Source organism: Saccostrea cucullata, unplaced genomic scaffold (assembly GCF_032062105.1).
Source record: "Saccostrea cucullata isolate Sc308-1 unplaced genomic scaffold, CSIRO_AGI_Scuc_v1 ctg630, whole genome shotgun sequence".
Taxonomy (NCBI): Eukaryota; Metazoa; Mollusca; class Bivalvia; order Ostreida; family Ostreidae; genus Saccostrea; species Saccostrea cuccullata.
The window spans coordinates 335308-354524 of record NW_026929377.1 but is presented as its reverse complement, the minus strand read 5'-3'; the positions used below and the strand labels follow the sequence as shown (position 1 = coordinate 354524).

Genomic DNA, 19217 nt, shown 5'->3' with positions numbered 1-19217 from the left:
GTTGCCATTGTCAAATCAATCAATCCATCTGAGTTTTATTTTATACTAGTGACAATGTTATATTAGAGTTTTTTGCTGATGATTTTCAAAACGCATTGAATGAATTTCATACATTTTGTATTCGATGGAATGGCATGGATTGAGTGTATCCAAAGAATTCATATACTAGTATATGACACGGGCAGGGTGTGGTATCTATTATTTAATCAGAATTTAAACAAGTTTATTCAGACATGGTTATCGATCTTAATTGATTTCTTTCTCTCAATATTAAAAGCATAAAATAATTAAATTATGACAGGGCCATTTGTTGGAGTAACTATTTTATATTTGATAATTTGGAGCGGATTCAGAGATTTGTGTTTGGAGTTGTTCCATTTCATGATCTTTTCTGGAAATAAATAAAAACGACCAAGAGCAAACTGAAGAAAAAGTGACAAGGTTATATACAAAGTCAAGGTCAAAAACTTATTACAGGGTTTATTTGCTCCCCCTAATGTTGTCATGCAGTGTATTTTAGTGTAATGAAAATTACTAGTATCTTGTCATTTAAAAAAAATGAACATCCAGAGCTTCATGAAACACGGTATTTTTTAAATAGATTTATTATTCAAACAAAAAGAGTTATTCTGCTGCAAAAATACAAGTTTATTATATATCCTTCGTTGAGCAAGTATAATGTTGTATGGAATCCGGATATGACTTCATCAGTTCATGGATTAGTATCGCACCATGGAACACCAACTGAAGGGTCCATGTAGCGATGTGATGGTCCAATGACAATGAAGCTATGGCGCACAGATGTTGACGCGACGATGCGTTTGCGCGATGACGATAATTGCGATGGTACGACTATGCAATAGCACGATGGAATGATATTGAACATAGCTTAATCGTCTTAGTTCCAATGCGTCATCATCATCGGACGATCTTATAATCGCTTCGCACCGTTACATCATCATGCCATCGCATGAAAGCTATTACATCATCGTCTTTGCGCTATATTTAGCACCATCGCTTCAATGTCGTCGCATTATCGCGCCATCGCATTATCGACCCAAACCTCAATGGTGCTCTGATGCAAACTTCATGGCCCTATCCAGATTCCAAATCATCCTGAATTCAATAAATAAAAAAATCCTTTTACATTTTCACTAAACCCCTTTTTTCAACTGGTTGCTGTCTTGTCCTTGCACAAAAGATGGCCACAATTGATACATAGCGATTAAAGGAACTCCTATCCACACACCGTTTGGAAAGTAGAACAGAAACGTTAAAGTTAAGGTGGAATCGGAGCCGATCCAATCCTGCGCTCCACAAATTTCCGTAAACATCAAGAAATACGTCACAGTTTTCCACATCGTCATAATATTAACATTGTACGCCATTAAACGGGTGTGGCGACTCGACCGGTAGTGCTGTTGGGCAAAAGATAAAGGAAATTATGCTTTATTTTATAAAAAAAAAAATTCTCATTCATCAGAAGATTTGCAAAATTATATTTATTATTTAGAATTTCAAATAAATGGAAACTAATAGTACAAAATAATACATAATCAACCATTATCACACTTACCAATATTATGGTCACTATGCTCAAGAAAACTTCGACATAGTTTTGCCTATAATTAATAAAAAAATATTTAATGTTTACTATTTCCCATTTCTCTTCTGAATAATGATAAATAGTATCTAATCTAATCTGACAATCCAAAATGTGGTACCATTTCTCTGCTCGATAAGACGAAAAAATACGAGCTGTAATCTGACACCCACCCCAACCCCCCAAAAAAATAATTTAAAAATTTGAATTTCTGGCTTTATAAAACGTTGCTGAGTTCCATTTTTGATTAAAAATAGATTGATATAATAATATATTAATTAATTAAAATAGTTATCCTTGGTTGTCTCTCTTGCAGGGTTAAATATTGGATTCTACCTCAGAAGTTTATTTATCAGTCTCATTACCTTCGACTGCATTCATAATTTTAACATTACAATAACATAGTTTTAAAAGTTTAAATTGATAAATTTCAAACTTTGAATTAAAGCAACATATCCCATGATTTTTTTTTTATGAATTTCATTTTGCAAGTAAAAATATAATTTAAAATGCAATATATTTATCTATTTTAAAAAAGTAATAAGTTCTTAATTATTCTCTAAGCACTTTTATAATTTTATTTTATTTGTTATTATTTTTTATATATACTTAGTGTATTTTTTTTAATTCGGGAGCGAAAGGTTTCGTGTAAGTAATTTCTATAAAACAACGGCTTGGGAGGGGTGTTCAAAATGAAAAAAAGTATAATATGAAGAAGGAGGAGGGGTTCCCTCTATGCACTATGACGACAAGTATACACTGGGTACATATGCACTCAACTTACAGACTGATTGCTTTCACAAACGGGTCACTGGTGTCCACATAACGTTTGTCAATGTTGACATAGTACTTATCTGCAAAATTAATCAAATATCAACATATACACTTTGATCCTTCAGGCCAAATATTAATGAAGACAGTTTTTCAATTTACTGTAAAACATCTGATAGCAGTACGTGCATGTTAGTTTTTGTTTGTTTTAAAGGCAAATGTAGTTACCTACATATGATACAAATGTACTTATTGCTTAAAGATACGTGATTTAAGTTTTAACATGGAAGTATATATATCAAATAAAAATTTCAGTAGCTGTGAAGGACATCTGCACACAATAAAATAGATATTATTGGATACGAAAGGGTTTTTTTTTTTTGGTCGATATATTTTTTATGTGATATGTCACTGCTTAATTTTATATTCTTCCCCTTCCCCAAAAATTATCAGTTTCAGCACTGATATATAGGTGTGCATGTACCTGTAAAATTGTGTTATTTTCATTCGTAGGAAAAGAAAATGAATCGATACGCCATCACTTCTTACATTCAAAATAGAGACCAAAGAATTTTAACCCAATTTTATGCCGCCTCAATTATGTCTAAACTCTAGGGTGTATTTCTTTGGAATGTTCATATCAGCTTGCATAAATGAAAGTCCTACTACATGTACATGTATTACAAAAGCAGGTAAAAAGAATACATCTGATTTTGTCTGTTTTTCAAAAGGCATAGTTTGATATAATAAGAATATATATATATAGAGAGAGAGAGAGAGAGAGAGAGAGAGAGAGAGAATTATATGTTTAATAAACCGTTATAAAAGAAAAAATGGGGTACTTACATAAATACCAAATCCATGAGTACGATCCCCCGGGAAGTGAATGAGGGCGAAACATGATGAAGCTTGCATCCCACGTACAAATGATGGCATTGGCATACATCCATCCTAAAATCCAGCCTGGGAGTTGTCTTAAATCCTTAGTCCTGGGCATACTAAAAGGGTGTCTTACTTCTTTACCTCACATAGATCTGTGCTACAGGTCGAGTGTAAATAGACCATTAAAACTTCCCACAGGGTGTCAAAGATTAGTGATTTGATATTGATAATAGTAGACCATAGTATACGCTTAGTGATCTACCGTAGATTCAGACTAGAAATTGAGATGTCATTTTCATAATAGCGTATGACGTACCCCGCTGTGTATTTATATAGAGTCTCTAATTATCGCATTAATAATGTAGAATAGTGATAATTCAATATTTCATCAGTCAAGGATTATTATTGGACAGTAAGAGAATTTGTATTTAATTTGAAAGTAAACGCATCATACAATTTAATTTTACCCGCTTACGACGGGTGTTTAAATCCAGTATGAAGCCTGAGTTGCATACACTTAAATCTTTATCTTTTTTTATATTCTTATGAATGTATAGGTAAAGTAATCCTATTGTTCCAATTTTCGTTTAAACTATACAAAATTTTAAAATGTGATTTTTATTGCATTAATTAATTAGTTCTATTATTTAAAAAAATCAGATTGTATTAAAAATTGCTTACATTTGAACCGTTGTGATCCAGTAAATGCAGCCAAATTATTTTAAAGAAGAAAAAAAGTCCTCCAAAATATTTAAAAGTTTCTTTTGAAAAATCGCATTATTTTCATCTTATTTCTTTTGATGCGTAACACGCACGGACTCTTCTTTTATGTACATCACAAAGTACAATCGTGACGTGAAAATTAAGAGAACACATTGTTGTTTCATGCTCATCATGAACTGTTAATTATGTAACACATGTACGTGTTCATGTGCAATCCTATGAATGACATTGAATCTTTTTTCATAACCTTTGACCTGTGCGGGTTAAATAATTCAACGATATCTTCCAGGAAAACCTTATCTTTTATCAAGCACAAGGGGACAATATTCTGCTTTTTGAAAGAAAAAATAAAATACATTGACATTTTTTTGTCATCCTTGATCAATTGCGACGGTTTAATAATTCAGATATCAAATATAGTACATTAAGAAGCGTTTTTAACGGGGATTACTGTAAATTAGTTTTAATTGAATATCGCTAAAAATTAATTTGGTATTGCAGGTATTTTAAGAGTTTACAAAATCTCTAAAATTACCTGCCGCATAATATTTTAAAGCTAAGATTTCGTCTCAATCGCTAAAGGTTCCAATTTTTTTCAATACCAAAATTTTCTTCAAACAAAACCTTTCTTTGACTTTATTGGAAAAAATGTGTGTGTGGAGGGGGGTGTTCTTGCATTGAAATTATTCAATAGTAAAAACTGATGTCGAAGGAAATAGGGCAACCCCCTCCTCCCTGCTTTCTCTCCCCGTCGCTATATGCCTGAACCCTGGTCTGTTATGGACTCATTGCTCTTTTAAGTCCCTGATACATGTGCTGTTTGAATCAGATTTTCTTCACAAAGAGAGTAATTATTCTAGAAATAGTAATTCGTGACTTGTGGATTATTTTATTTCATGAAATAAACTCCACTTAGCAGATTACATGTCTTAATAGTAGTGGTATTGCAGATGGAAGGAATACTAGTATGTCAAACAAGAGGTCCAATGGGTCAGATCGCTCACCTGAGTATCATTAGCCCTGCTGTTTTTCAACAGATTTCCCCACTTGTATAATACTTATTGTGAATCATTTTAACAATTTAAACTTCCTATCAAACAAGGATGCTTTGTACCAATTTTGGCAATTATTGGCTCAGTGGTTCTTTAGGAGAAGTTGAAAATGTGAACAGTATACAAACGCAAATTGACCATATGAATGACTTTCTTTCCCAAAATTAATGATTCTGAAATTGAAAATGTAAAAAAAAAATATGGTGACGGTGACAACAATAATGATGACAATGGAAAAATTTTGATCGGGTAAGCTAAGAAAAAAAAAGAGGAAAAGGCATATTAAATCTGCTGGTAATCCTAGTTTTGTGTTTGTTTTGGTTTACTTCTTTTGCAAACATTTATACACCTATCAATACAAGGGTACCTGTAAAGTGCGAAACGAAATAGAAACGAAACGAAACGAAACGAACTGAAACGAAACGAAATCTGCCGAAACGAAACGAAATCTTACCGAAATGAAACGAAATCAAGAAGAAACGAAACGAAATCAAAACGAAACCTGCCGAAACGAAACGAAACAAAACTTTCAGAATGTTTTTATGGTCTATTTTTACTTCATATGAAATTTATATAGTTCAAGCACCACAGACAATTGTTTCGCTTCAAGCTCATACATAGGCGTCGGAAGGAAATTGAAAGGGGGGGGGGCTTAACCAACAAACCCCAATTTTCAATGCCTATATAATATATATCTTTGCAAAAAGTAGGGGGTCCAACACCTAAAACTAGGACCGTATGTACGTAGAAAGGATACACAAGATTACTGTTGGAGTTACATATGGGGCGCCGTTTTGATATTTACTGGCAAAAAGTGATATCACCTATTCAAATAGGTGATATCACCTTTGTTACATGTATAATTGAAGGATAAAACCAGACACCTCGGAATGGAATACTAAATACTCTAAGTCTCTGGTATATCGTATGTTTTAAGACATTCGCAATACAATAGCATAGGCAAGCCCCCTTTTTTTTTTCCAAAGATACATGTAGACCTAGTATAGATATTAAACATCATTGCGTAGGTTTAGTCCCCCCCCCCACTTTCCACAGAAAGGTTGTAGTTAATAGGTTAAAATAATGAGGAAAGTGGTGTTGTTTGGGAAAATTTTGCTAATGAAGTTCAACTCCCGTCCCCCACACGAAATATGCTTTTCGTGTTTGGACGGACATTTCCTCTTTTTTTTGCTTGTCAGGTGTTTTTTTTTTTTAAGGTATAAATTTTTTTTTCTTATACCTAACCCTCCACTTTCAATTTGCTTTCGACGAAAATGAACAGTACGGTGACTTTACTTCGACCCGTACATAAACGAGCCTTTACATCATGTAACACGTCAATTTTGATAGATATAGTGTATCTAGATAAATAAGGACTGAAAATAAGAGTAAGGTATAAAAATTTGAAAATACTGCACATATTGAAACTATACATGCGTAGTAGGCTCGTGCATATTTGCAGCTGGCAAACATGTAAATACATTATTAGACGGAGAAGGGAGCATAATTTATCGGTAATTAAATTTTATATTTACAAGTGCTTGAACTTTATATATTTTATTTGAAGTAAAAAAAATGTCCATATGCAGTTACACATATACAATAATATACACGTACCTTGATTTGAAAAAAAAAATTGATAGTTTTGTTTCGTTTCGTTTCGGCAGGTTTCGTTTTGATTTCGTTTCGTTTCGTATTGATTTCGTTTCGTTTCGGTAGATTTCGTTTCGTTTCGGCAGATTTCGTTTCGTTTCAGTTCGTTTCGTTTCTATTTCGTTTCGCACTTTACAGGTACCCATCAATACAAGAGTTTGAAATTTTTTTTTTACATTATATACGAGTACATCAGCAGCTTCCTCCATTTATTTTCCAGACCAGTACAATACTGTAAACCAACTATTATTTGCATCATCTTTTATTCGCAATTCGTAAGATTAAAATCAATCCAAAACAATTAACTTTCACAACGAAAAAAGCATCCTCTACCAATATAAGGCAAAAGAAATGTTTCACAATGTTAAATATTCGCGAATTAAAGTAATTCGTGAAACTCGCAAATATTTCTCGCACACGAATAAAAATCTGGTTTACAGTAAGTGCTAAACACAATTCATGTAAAAAAAAAAAATAATAATAAAATTTAGACACTTTTATGACACTGTTAATCACAATAAAACAAATGCAATGAATATTAGTTTTATTTTTATTTAAACGAGACAAAGCAATACATGGAAAGCATTATGGTTATTATGGCTGCATGGAAGTCTTCAAAGATGAAATTTCAGAACAAAAATAGATGCATGTTTGCATTCAAAAATAAAAACTTTAAAACTAAAATGAAAAAAAATCATCAACGGCTATTCCATGTAAAAAGCACTGTAAGGGGCATACATATAGATTAAAAAAAAAAAGACTGGGCAAAATTACATGTATGCTACATGTACAGTGTATATGGTGGATATAAGTACTGATAAATTGAAATCTTCAATACATATACAACCCTCTTTTTTTCCTATTTTTCCTCACAGAAATTTCAACATGATTTTGAATTGTAAAAACAGGAAAGTGCAGCATAGTACATGTAATACATGTAACACCTATATTCTTTATGTCAATACATGATTTTTGTTGACAAGTCCATAAATCTACTGTAAAAGATTGCTAATTCCTCCTTATTCTTCCCTATAAAATAAACTTAAGCAGCATCTGACAATGCAGCAACACCTGGCAGTGTCTTACCTGTAAATAAAAAGAAAAGAAATAAACAATTATTCCTTCATTTCTCTCTCTCTAGAAAACTTTTTTTTTGGGGGGGGGGGGGGGGTAGGAGGTGTTATATAGTCTGATTAACTTAATCTGAAATACTCTAGCTTGATTTTAACCTAGTACATATATCATGTAAATGTATACTATGTTGTGATGTAAATAAATGGAAGTTCATTTGAGGAAGACACCGCTGCATTCACTTTACAGCTAAAAGATACATAGATTCTATAAATTTTCAGAAGCTATTTGTTTATAGGTCAAAGATTGGTTTATATTGATTAACGTGTCTAAGCTAAAGTAAAGTGCAAGGCACTGCAAATTAAAGTCTGTATGAACTAGTCCATTTCGTAGTTGTTTGTTCATAAAATTCATCAACCTTATATGGAGAATTATGTAAGAATATTGGAAAACATATCAATAAAAATCTAGTAAAAAGAGAGAGAGATTTTAATGAACAGAATCATTAAGCTGGTCTACAGTTCCGCTGATTATCACATATGTCTCATTATGTTACCTATGCTCAGATAATTACTGGGCTCTCGATAACAACTAATAAATTGATGCACTACTGAAATGGACTAAAAAAACAGTTTTTAAATATAAGTCCTCTTTTCGTGACAATTAGGCTACAAGTAATTTTTTTTTCATATTAGAACTGCACAGAAGTACATCCATGGTCAAACCATTGTTTCTGTACCTCAGAAGCCTCCAGGAGCTTCAACACATGAGATTTTTAGGGACAGTTGTGAAGATTAATGAGCAATTTAGTTTATCAAGAATTTGAAATCTTAAACAGACAAACCAGGTGCACCCCCCCAAAAAAAAATCTTCCTGCTGTTGTATAATATGGATTTGTGCAAAAATCAAACTCCTGGTAACTGTAAATTCTAGTCACCATGCAGTAACCTATTTACTTAAAAAATCGGATCTATTCAGCAACTGCTAAAGCAATCCACATCCCTTACCAACCACTGAACAGTTTACAGATGTATATAGATAAACGTGTAAAAAGGTTGTAATTTAAGGGTATGATTAATCTGACAATTTACCATGTAACTGACACACAGTAGTTATACTTTAAATTGTTAAATAAAATAAATAACCCTATTTTTCTTATTCAAAGAAATTTCTTTCAAAAAAGCAATTTAAAAATATTATTTTTGGAACCTTTATGTAGTATTTCATATATTTCTATACTGAAATAAACCAAATTTGGCAAAAATGTACATTTTGATTTTTCACCAAAAACAGACCAACCAAAGTCCCATATAAACTAATGCAACTACAAGTGAAATTGTCTGACACGTATTTTGTGGGAATTGGTAGATTTACTTGCAGGATACAGTACAGTACATGTATAACACTGAATATGCAAAGATGCAAAATATCTTTTAAGTTTGGCATGAATATGTTTAGGGCAACCTGTAAAGAGGCCTACATATGTATTAATGGACATGTAGAACTTCAACTTGTGTCACCTGACATTGAGATCATGGAAGGAAGAGCTATATATATATATTTTCAGAATAACACCCACACAAACAACTGTTATTTTGCAAAAAAAAAAAAAAAAAAAAAAAATTCGGCAGACTTACCCTCTAACAATTCTAAGCTTGCTCCTCCACCAGTAGAAACATGGCTGACTTTGTCCTCTGTTCCAAACTTAGCTGCACAGGTTGCGGTATCACCACCACCTGGAAAAGAATCGAACAGAAGTCTACAGGGTAGGTCAAGCGATTTGCTTCACTTCTTTAGAAAATGAATGATTTTTTTAAAGAATTTTTAGACCACATGTACATTTTCATGTCCCTTAATTATTATCGAGCATTTATCTGAAAAAGCATCAACATCTCTCACTTTTGTATCCAAAGACCTTTTCATTTGGGTATATATGCATTACTGGTTTTATGTCTCATAAATACATTCAAGTATTGTAATGCATTCTTAACACTGCAGTTCTTAATTAAATGGGTGTAAGAGATGCTTAAATAGAACAAGAAAATTTAAACTGCTTCTCCTTATTACCAATAATTGTAGTTGCTCCCCTTTGTGTTGCCTCGACAACAGCGTCCATTACTGCCACTGTTCCTTTCTTAAAGTTTTCAAACTCAAACACACCTGGAGGCCTGTAAACAGTATCATACAAATTTTATCTTCAGTTTGAACACTGATTTAGCAAGTTTTGTAGCATGTTGATTTAATAGGATTTTAAGTTCTTCTTATTACTAAAATGTCTCCAAATTCATTTTCATTGTTAATCAGTATATATAAACATAGGTAATCAGAGATTACAGAGCTCACCTCAACGAATGTTGTCTTTAAGTAAGGCAAAGTCACACAATTCACCAACAAAAAGTGTACATTCCAAAAATGAAAATATTTAAGCAATTTTGATCTGATACTTTGAAATAGACCTACATAAAAAATTTAAACTAGTTCTTCTTCATGAAAATCTAATCAAAATCCAGCATCTGAAGCAAATTTGAGAGTTTTCATCTCTTGATGCAACATTTGTGCAAGTTTGGTTTATACAATGTTATATAAGCCTTTATAGTTATAGTTTTTTGGAAATAGACCTGCAACCATAACTTTTACCTGGTCTATTATCTGAAAAATGTATGTCGAATTCAGCATCCAAAGCATCCATTAGTGTGTATCCTAAGATGTATCATCCATGCAAGTTTGCTCATTATAGGGCTCATAGTTAATTGGAAATGAAACATGCATCAAAAACTAACATTTTCACTCATCCACAAAAAGGAGGTCAGATTCAGCATCCGAAGCAAGCCTGGTAGTATGCATCCTTAGATGTATCATCCATGCAAGATTGGTCATTAAAGAACTCATAGTTACTTGAAAATGAAACCTGCACCAAAATCTTTTACCTGTTCACTCAACCAGAAAATGTAGGTCAGATTCAGCATCCGAAGCAAGCCCGGTAGTGTGCATTCTTAGATGTATCATCCATGCAAGTTTGGTCAACATAGGGCTTAAACTTACTTGCAAATGAAACCTGCACAAAAAAATTTAACCTGTTCACTCAACCGGAAAATGTAGGTCAGATTCAGCATCCGAAGCAAGCCCGGTAGTATGCATCCTTAGATGTATCATCCATGCAAGTTTGGTCAACATAGGGCTTATAGTTACTTTTTAAAACCTGCACCAAAAACTTTAATCTGTTCACTCAACCAGAAAATGTAGGTCAGATTCAGCATCCGAAGCAAACCTGGTAGTATGTATCCTTAGATGTATCATCCTTGCAAGTTTGGTCAACATAGGGCTTATAGTTACTTGGAAATGAAACCTGCACCAAAATCTTTTACCTGTTCACTCAACCGGAAAATGTAGGTCAGATTCAGCATCCGAAGCAAGCCTGGTAGTATCAATCCTTAGATGTATCATCCATGCAAGTTTGGTCAACATGGGACTTATAGTTACTTGGAAATGAAACCTGCACCAAAATCTTTGCCTGTTCACTCAACCGGAAAATGTAGGTCAGATTCAGCATCCGAAGCAAGCCTGGTAGTATGCATCCTTAGATGTATCATCCATGCAAGTTTGGTCAACATAAGACTTTTAGTTAATTGGAAATGAAACCTGCACCAAAAACTTTAACCTGTTCACTCAACCGGAAAATGTAGGTCAGATTCAGCATCCGAAGCAAGCCCGGTAGTATGCATCCTTAGATGTATCATCCATGCAAGTTTGGTCAACATAGGGCTTATAGTTACTTGGAAATGAAACCTACACCAAAAACTGCACCAAAAATGTTAACCTGCTCCAAAAAACATTAATCTGGTCATTTCTTTGTTTAAACCGCAGCATCTGAATCTTGGACTGGTACAATGAAAGACACTAGAAGCATCTTCCATGCATGTCTAATCAATATAGGACATAGAAGTACTTAAAAAGAAAACTGCTCCAAAAAACTTAACCTTAACCTGGGACGCCGACGCCGACACCGACGCCGACGCCGAGGGTATCACATAAGCTCCCCCCAACTTCGTTGAGGTGAGCTAAAAATTACTTGACTATAGAGTACTTTGATAAGGAATTTAAAAGTGTTCTAAACAACTCTTACCCATTCCATACAATGGTTTTGGCTCTGCCTACGACTTCCTTAAATTTAGCTATGGACTGGGGACCTACGTCCAATCCCTGTAGAGGAACAAAGACGATGCTTACATAAAATCTCGCAAATCCTCAAAAGAATGTTCAACATCGTTTCTCAATTTCAGTATTTTTTTGTAAAGATGCTAACATTATTGTGTATTTGTAATGATTGCTATTATTCTCACCATACTACCATCTGGAATTCCTGATTCTACAGTGGCGGATCCAACAGTGGCATCCTCAGCAAATTTATCCCCTGTCACGAAGTCTGAGGGGAGTGTGATTGTGACATTGTTCTTTGCTGCTTTCTCCATCAAGTTCTTAATGATCTTTGATCCCTCCTCATCATAAAGAGAATTACCAATCTAGCAGGGAAAAAAGTGATGTTTTAAGATCTAGGTGACATCATCAACATAAATGAATTATAGAATTACATTTCAGGAGTTATTTTCTCTTTGAAAAATGTGCCAAATAATAAAGATCCTGATCTAATTTCCATTTCTATATTATTTCTTTCCAAAAAAAAATTTAAAATGATTTTTTTAAATGTCACAATTATTTGTCACTATGCTGAATATTTTTTTTTAGTTTTAAACAAACAAGAACTTGCAGATAACCTTAGACACTAACATCATTCAAATACAAAATTGACTGGCAGATTCTCAGCTATTGACTTTTTAAAAAGCATTGGACAAAATTATCTCACCTTCATATTGTTGAGAACCTTCAAGAAAGTAAAGGCCATGCCGCCTCCTATTATCATTTCATTAACTTTATCCAACATGTTTTCTATCAGCTGAATCTTGTCTGCAACCTTTGCCCTGTAAAACAAAACATTCAAACTAACAAATGTAAATATGTAGTCAAGTCAATTGACAGTGCTACTAAGATAAATGTTCGAGATATTTTTAAGTGGAGAAATTGAATGCAAAATGAGTACTAACCCTCCTAAAATGGCTAAGAATGGCCTGTCTGGATTTTCCAGTGCCTTTGCAAAATATGTTAATTCTTTCTTTAGCAAAAATCCTGATGCTCTCTGTGCAAGCTGGCACCCAACCATTGAACTATCAAGAAATGTGACAAATATGTGTACTTACATGTAAATTCATTATAAATACTTAAGATACCACTGCTTCTATAGGTTCTATTTAGACAAGAGATCAAATAGCCTTGACAGTAATCAGAATATACAAGATACATCATCATGTTTTTAATACACAATAATCACACCATTTTGACTTGCACTCATCTAAACCCAGATCCTGAATATAACAAGAACATCATAACTTTGCTAGAAGGCACTCTGCTCATTTCAAAAGCACACAGTATGTCTGCCAGATACCAAGATTTTCTAAGATGTTCTACATAAAAAGGTAATGACAATTCTGCTGACTAGAAAGAATTCATTTCTCTCTCAAAATATAACACATTATTTTATGATACATTTTGCAGTTTTTGTGATTTTTCCCCCCAATTTTAACACAATTCAGACCTATGAGAATTTTCCTATTTATTTTTCTAAAATAAAGGTACTTTACCTATGAGCTCTGTGTGCCGTTCCAAATGCATCATTCACATACACATCTCCTAGTTTGGACAGAGACTGGCGGAATGCCTCCACAGCTTCCTTTGAGGCTTTAACCTAAAACAATATTGAAAGGTTCCTCTCTATAGAAGTCTTAATGATTGTGAGGAGGAAAATATCGTATTTTAAATCAATTCAAGAAGCACCACTGTAAGGCCAATTTAGCATTATTTTTAATACGTAGTACATACTAACTATTGTTAAGGAAGTCTTTTTTTCAAAAAAAAAAAAATACAGTAACACACACATATACCCATGCACTAGGTTTAGCTTTAGTCAGACATGGGATAATTCAAGGACTACTCCTTTTTTATGAATTGATATCAACTGCTTTGAATTTTACATCACTAGAATGATCAGAATAAATAAGAAAGGTGCACCTTCTGGGCATAAATTTCAGAAATTGTATCAATGGGAAGAAAAGAAAAGGTTAAAATTTATACTAGATGCAAGAGGACATTCAGACTACCTTCTCCCCCGCCTCGTTGACCCCTTTTCCTTCCTCCTCCACATGGAAGCGGAGATTTTCTAAGAGAATCACGGAACCAGTTGGGGGGTCAGCACACTTTGCCTCCACCTCTGGTCCTACACAGTCCGATAGAAACTCCACCGACCTGAGCAAACATGAAGGTAAGTGTGAAATCAATGCACAAAAAAAATGGCAAAAAGATTTGGCATTCAAATTTCAAAATACTTTTTTTCATATTAATCAATTTACTTGTAAAACAGTTTTCATATTAATCAATTTACTTGTAAAAAAAAAAAAAAAGAAGTGGAATATCTTTAGAATATCATTAAAGACATAACTCTAATTTATATCTTTATGCTCAAGGCATATAGTCTTTCATATGTCAGGGGTGTGCAATTACAAAAATTAGTTTCTAGCCTGTTGGGTTAGAGGCAGTAACAAAGCTACTAGTTCAAGGTTGCCATTCACTAGCCCATTAACTACCAAAAAACAATACATGCATATAAGTATAATATAAAGGTTAAAAAAACATTAAAGTTGAAATAAATGAAAAAATAATGGTTTCTGCTTTGTTATTGTCAGGTACTTCTTTCTATTTTATCGACTACAATTGTCACTGAGACGACTGGTGATAGCAACACACAATACATATAGGATAAAAGGATCGAATTGAAGATTATGATTTTACAACAAAGTTAATTCATACATGTATCAATTCAGTTGACATAAATATATATGTATACTTTCCTTTTATATTTACTAACCCAACGGGCTAATGCAATATAATTTAAAATAGCCTGACGTCTAAAAATGGTAGCCCCCGCGTTGGGTGATCAAAATCTTAAATGCACTTTCATCATGACACTGTCTTTTCAAAGCAAAAATGGGCTTAGGATTTACAGTAAAACATTTAATGGGTTTTATTTCTTACTTTCCTAGCAGTTTCTCCAGCTCTGCTTTAACAGGCTGTAGTGAGTATTTTTCTGAGCGTTTTCCATCAGGACGACCTAGATGACTCATCAAAACCACTGATTTAGCACCCTTTTCCAGAGCATACTTGATTGTGTCTAAAGCTGCTACAATCCTACAAAAAAAATTCTTTGTATAAATAATAGTCCTAAAATGGCTGTCTTAATATTTAATCTGAAATCAAAACTGCATGCAATTAAAAATTAAAAGAGAATGAAAATAACAATTGATCTTTTCCTACAGTTTTTGCTCTTCTTGAAATTCAGCATTTAAACGAACATGTAATATAAAAATAAATATTTAACTTACCTCTGGGTATTGGTTATTTTGCCTTCTTTCAGAGGAACATTGAAGTCAACCCTAAAATTGTAATCATGGTAAAATTAAAAATGTAGAAGTTTTTAAAGATCTCCATATGGCATAATTATAGAAGATTTTTAGAAAGTTAATGCTTTGATGTACACAGTAGCAATAATTCAACAGTGAATATTGTTTAACATCGCAAGGAGGCACTAATAACCCTTCCTCCTTCTGACCTCCCTCCACAATACTGTCAGCAGGACCTGTTTCTGCACCCTCTATAAGAAGGCACACAGTGCACAGTGTACATCACCCACTTTCAGTTTTTATGACTTCTATGTTACTAATTAGTGTGATCTTTTTTGATAAATGTTAGAAAATACAGCTACTGATATTTATAGCCATATGCAAGTGTTTAGCACAACATTCATCATGTGTTACATAGATCCTTCAAGAGCTAATGATATGTCATTCTACATGTATGCACCCCACTTCTCATGCTTCTTAAACCAAATAAAGCAAATAAGAGAATCTCATCATTCTCTTCAACAAACTGCATGAATTTAGTTACAGTGTAATGTGTCTGAATGGGAAATATGCATAATAACTTTTCAAATCAATATCAGATACCTCCCTGGCTGCTAAACTGTAGCTCTCTCATTGAGAAAATTTGTACAAATAAACCAGTGAACTAAAGATCCAAGCATTGTTAAAACCTTTGATTTAAGGCAAACATTTTTGATTGTTTACGTTGGGCAATATGCATTCCTAAGCCCAAACTATGAGATCTCTTAATTAAGCATTGAGCAACCAAAAATTGTCACATTTATAAATCAATGGTTTGTACAACCTTGGATTTTTAGCTCTATGGTTTATCTGTCCAAAATTTTTCAATGAGAAGGCTTCCTCAGTCTATGCTTGAAAAGTACTAAATATGTGATACATTCACATTAATTTCCACTGAGAACTATGTAATTTATTGTAAACAAGGAGGAGGAAGATGAAAATTTGATATTAATCGTGTAACTATTTTTAGTATTTTACATTTCGTTCCTTATCATCAAATGTAAACTAGCAAAAAACAAGGGATCAAATATTTTCTGATAAATAAAAACATTAAAAATGAATAATTAACGTCAAATTATCATGTACATGCAAACTGAACGTGCGTGGCCTTGAGAAAGGTAAAGGGAAGGTCAGGATGCCGGCTCCTGATCTGCAAATGTTTAAAGCAAGAATGATTGAATGAATGCTTTTAATCTTACCTCATAAGTACTCTCTTTCCTTTAAGATCAATTTGATCGATTGCCAACTTGTTCAGAGCCATTTTGCACCAATTTTACGGGAGTTTTGAAGAAGCAGCCGCTAAAATTATTTTTTCTCAACCACTTTTTCTCCTTCGTGAACTAAAGAGTTCCTTGTGTGTAAAATAAAAATTGGTCATGGTGACCAGAATGATTCCGATTTGTTAACCATGCTAATCCTTTCGGCGATAAACAATATATAATACATGCATTTGCTAAAAAAATAGAAAACTGTGTGAACTCATACTGGCGGTGTGTGTGAACCGGGGGGGGGGGGGGTGGTGGTCTCAGCCCCCCCCCCCCCCCTTTTTTCCAAATATATACTTAATATAGACACATTGAACATTGCTTGGTAGGTTTAACCCCCCCCCCCACAGACACGTCGCAGTACAGGTTAAAAAAGGGGAATGTGGTGCTGTTTGAAAAAAATTTGGTACTGAAGTTGAACCTACCCCCCCCCACGAAACAGGATTTTTTTTTCTTTTTCACTCAGCCCCCCCCCCCCCCCAACTTTCAATTTGCTTCCGACGCCAATGGAGTCAGCTGATTCGATTCGCTTTTAGTTTTATATTATTCGGCTTCTAGAAGCTAGCTGCAGAACTTTGGCTCTCCGAAAAAAAGATTGATAGATAGGAGACAGGCCTATCAAATATATATATATATATATATATATATATATTTATTTTTTTTTTCAGAGAGCTACAGTTCTGCAGCTACAAGAAGCAAGCCCGAATAAAACATTCTCCAGAGGTCTTCATACTAATGACTTTCTGCAAATTCCAGGGCGGGGGTCCGGACCTCCCCTACTTGATTTAATTTATATATTTAATAACCCCCCCCCCCCCCCCCCCCCGTCTAGATCTGTGCATGAGTCCTTTGGCGTTGTGAATAGATGGAAAATATATGTGATTATTGGGGTACGGATTATACAATTCTTTTTTTTCTTCAGAAATCAATACTATTTCATAATAAATATTAAAAATAAACAAATAAAAGACTTAAAAATGCATGCATAGGGTTTTGATATTCCAACTTCATTCTATGTTTCATCAAAGACTTCCTTACAGGAGCATACCTGTAATTATAAAACCCGCAATTTAAAATAAATTCCTTTGAAAAAACTTCTGATGAGCAAATGAAATTAAGTGTGTGTGTTGGGAGATTTTTTTTATGAAACTAAACCAAGGTCCTATTTGCTTAACAGGCACATATACACTTAATAATTAATGAATTTAAAAAATTATGTATACTCAATATACTATATCCAGCAAAATCACTGCACAACTTAATCTGTATTATATATCACTGTATCAAGGAAGTTTAAACGGAAGTTTATCATAATTAACAAGTGTACACGTGTCTATTTTGCTATGTGACACAGTTTGTGTTTTTATCACAATAATAATGGAGATTTTAGGATTTGACAACCCTGTGTTTGCCCAGTTTGCTTTCTATTCTATCGTTTTGATCCTGAAGACACTGGGGCTTGCATTGCTGATCATCCGAAGTCGAATAAAACGAAAGGTATCCATCTAGGAGGAGTATTTAACCACACTACTCTCCTGACTTAGGGCATGCTTGCATAAATCGAAATGTACAATATATTCTTAGTGATTTCAAAATATCTAGATACTGAGTAAGTGAAAAATACATAAGTTTTCTACGTATACAGATTGTGTTGTTCCTCTTATTTAGAAATCTTGTTTAAAATAAAGTTTTTTTTCATATATTGGGTAGTAGATAAAATTGCATTTTCATCTCTATTTTAGGTGTTTGCATTTCCAGAAGACTGTTCACAAATTATTGTAGGAAAGCATCACCTTAAACCAACATCAGACGATGCTTATATAAAGAGATTACGAAGGTGTTTAATTATTCTATGTAGACATTTTTGAAATAAAAAAATCAATAAGATCGAGGCTTAACACGGAGACAAACTGTGTGCACACAAACACTAAAAGTTCTTATTTCATACTTATAGTTTTCTATAGTAAATTATCTGCCCTTAGATATGTAAGTTGGATTTGCTATTATCATTATGTAGATATATATTAACGTACATTTTTATTGTACCATAATTTTTTGAAGCCCCAAAAACTACTTTTTGCGTTATGAACCCCGTTGATCGTTTTCAAGCTATTTTTGAGTAATAGAAATCTCAAAGTGAACAACTATAACTTAAAAGCTGCTAACAGTTAAATCTTTCTTTTGTGCTTGTTGAATTCATATCATTTTTCAACTGAAGTTTTTAAAATGATTAATTATAATTCATATTTTATTTTAGATGTCATTTAAATAATCTGGAAAACATCTTTCCATTTGTGACAGTTGGCATACTTTACGTTCTGACAGAACCGGAAGCTACAACTGCTGCGCTCTACTTCCGGATTTTTCTCTTGTCACGTGTTGTGTACGACATAGCATTTTTACGGGCTCTTCCACAGCCATCAAGGACTTTTTCGTATCTCACCGGTGTTATTGTCATATGTATGATGGCTTGGTCAGTCCTACAGAAAGGAACCCTATGAAAACAATTTTATATAAGTGGCAACTGTTTGATACAAAAAATATACTGAAGTTTTCCTTTTTATAATTTATCAAAGGTTTTAATAACAAATTGTGTTAGAACATATGATAGAACGTTAAAAGAACTAATCAACACACAAATGAAGAATATTTA

General features: G+C 33.4%; 3 protein-coding genes across 4 annotated transcripts; 1 reads left to right on the top strand and 2 right to left on the bottom strand.

The window, feature by feature from the left end:
* Positions 1 to 1140: 1140 nt before the first annotated feature.
* LOC134280675 (uncharacterized) lies at positions 1141 to 4132 on the bottom strand. 2 transcript variants are annotated; one of them, XM_062763117.1, is made up of 5 exons: positions 3938 to 4132; positions 3221 to 3413; positions 2388 to 2457; positions 1577 to 1622; positions 1141 to 1418 (listed from the first exon to the last, which is right to left on the bottom strand). In XM_062763117.1, exons 2-5 carry the CDS (start codon positions 3369 to 3371, stop codon positions 1155 to 1157), a joined length of 531 nt encoding a protein of 176 aa, XP_062619101.1. In that variant the 5' UTR covers positions 3372 to 3413; positions 3938 to 4132; the 3' UTR covers positions 1141 to 1154. The 2 variants fall into 2 exon arrangements, with proteins under 2 accessions (XP_062619101.1, XP_062619100.1); XM_062763116.1 differs by lacking the exon at positions 3938 to 4132 and having other exon boundaries at positions 3221 to 3527.
* A 3079-nt stretch (positions 4133 to 7211) lies between these two features.
* Positions 7212 to 16662, bottom strand: LOC134280695 (phosphoglycerate kinase-like). Its single transcript, XM_062763136.1, has 12 exons — positions 16499 to 16662; positions 15243 to 15293; positions 14896 to 15048; positions 13965 to 14109; positions 13449 to 13552; positions 12855 to 12974; positions 12617 to 12731; positions 12096 to 12275; positions 11879 to 11955; positions 9823 to 9923; positions 9393 to 9491; positions 7212 to 7770 (listed from the first exon to the last, which is right to left on the bottom strand). The coding sequence occupies exons 1-12, from the start codon at positions 16558 to 16560 to the stop codon at positions 7727 to 7729; spliced, it is 1251 nt and encodes a 416-aa protein (XP_062619120.1). The 5' UTR covers positions 16561 to 16662; the 3' UTR covers positions 7212 to 7726.
* Positions 16663 to 17871: 1209 nt separating this feature from the next.
* Positions 17872 to 19210, top strand: LOC134280697 (microsomal glutathione S-transferase 1-like). Its single transcript, XM_062763138.1, has 3 exons — positions 17872 to 18061; positions 18307 to 18401; positions 18822 to 19210. The coding sequence occupies exons 1-3, from the start codon at positions 17942 to 17944 to the stop codon at positions 19063 to 19065; spliced, it is 459 nt and encodes a 152-aa protein (XP_062619122.1). The 5' UTR covers positions 17872 to 17941; the 3' UTR covers positions 19066 to 19210.
* Positions 19211 to 19217: the final 7 nt, after the last annotated feature.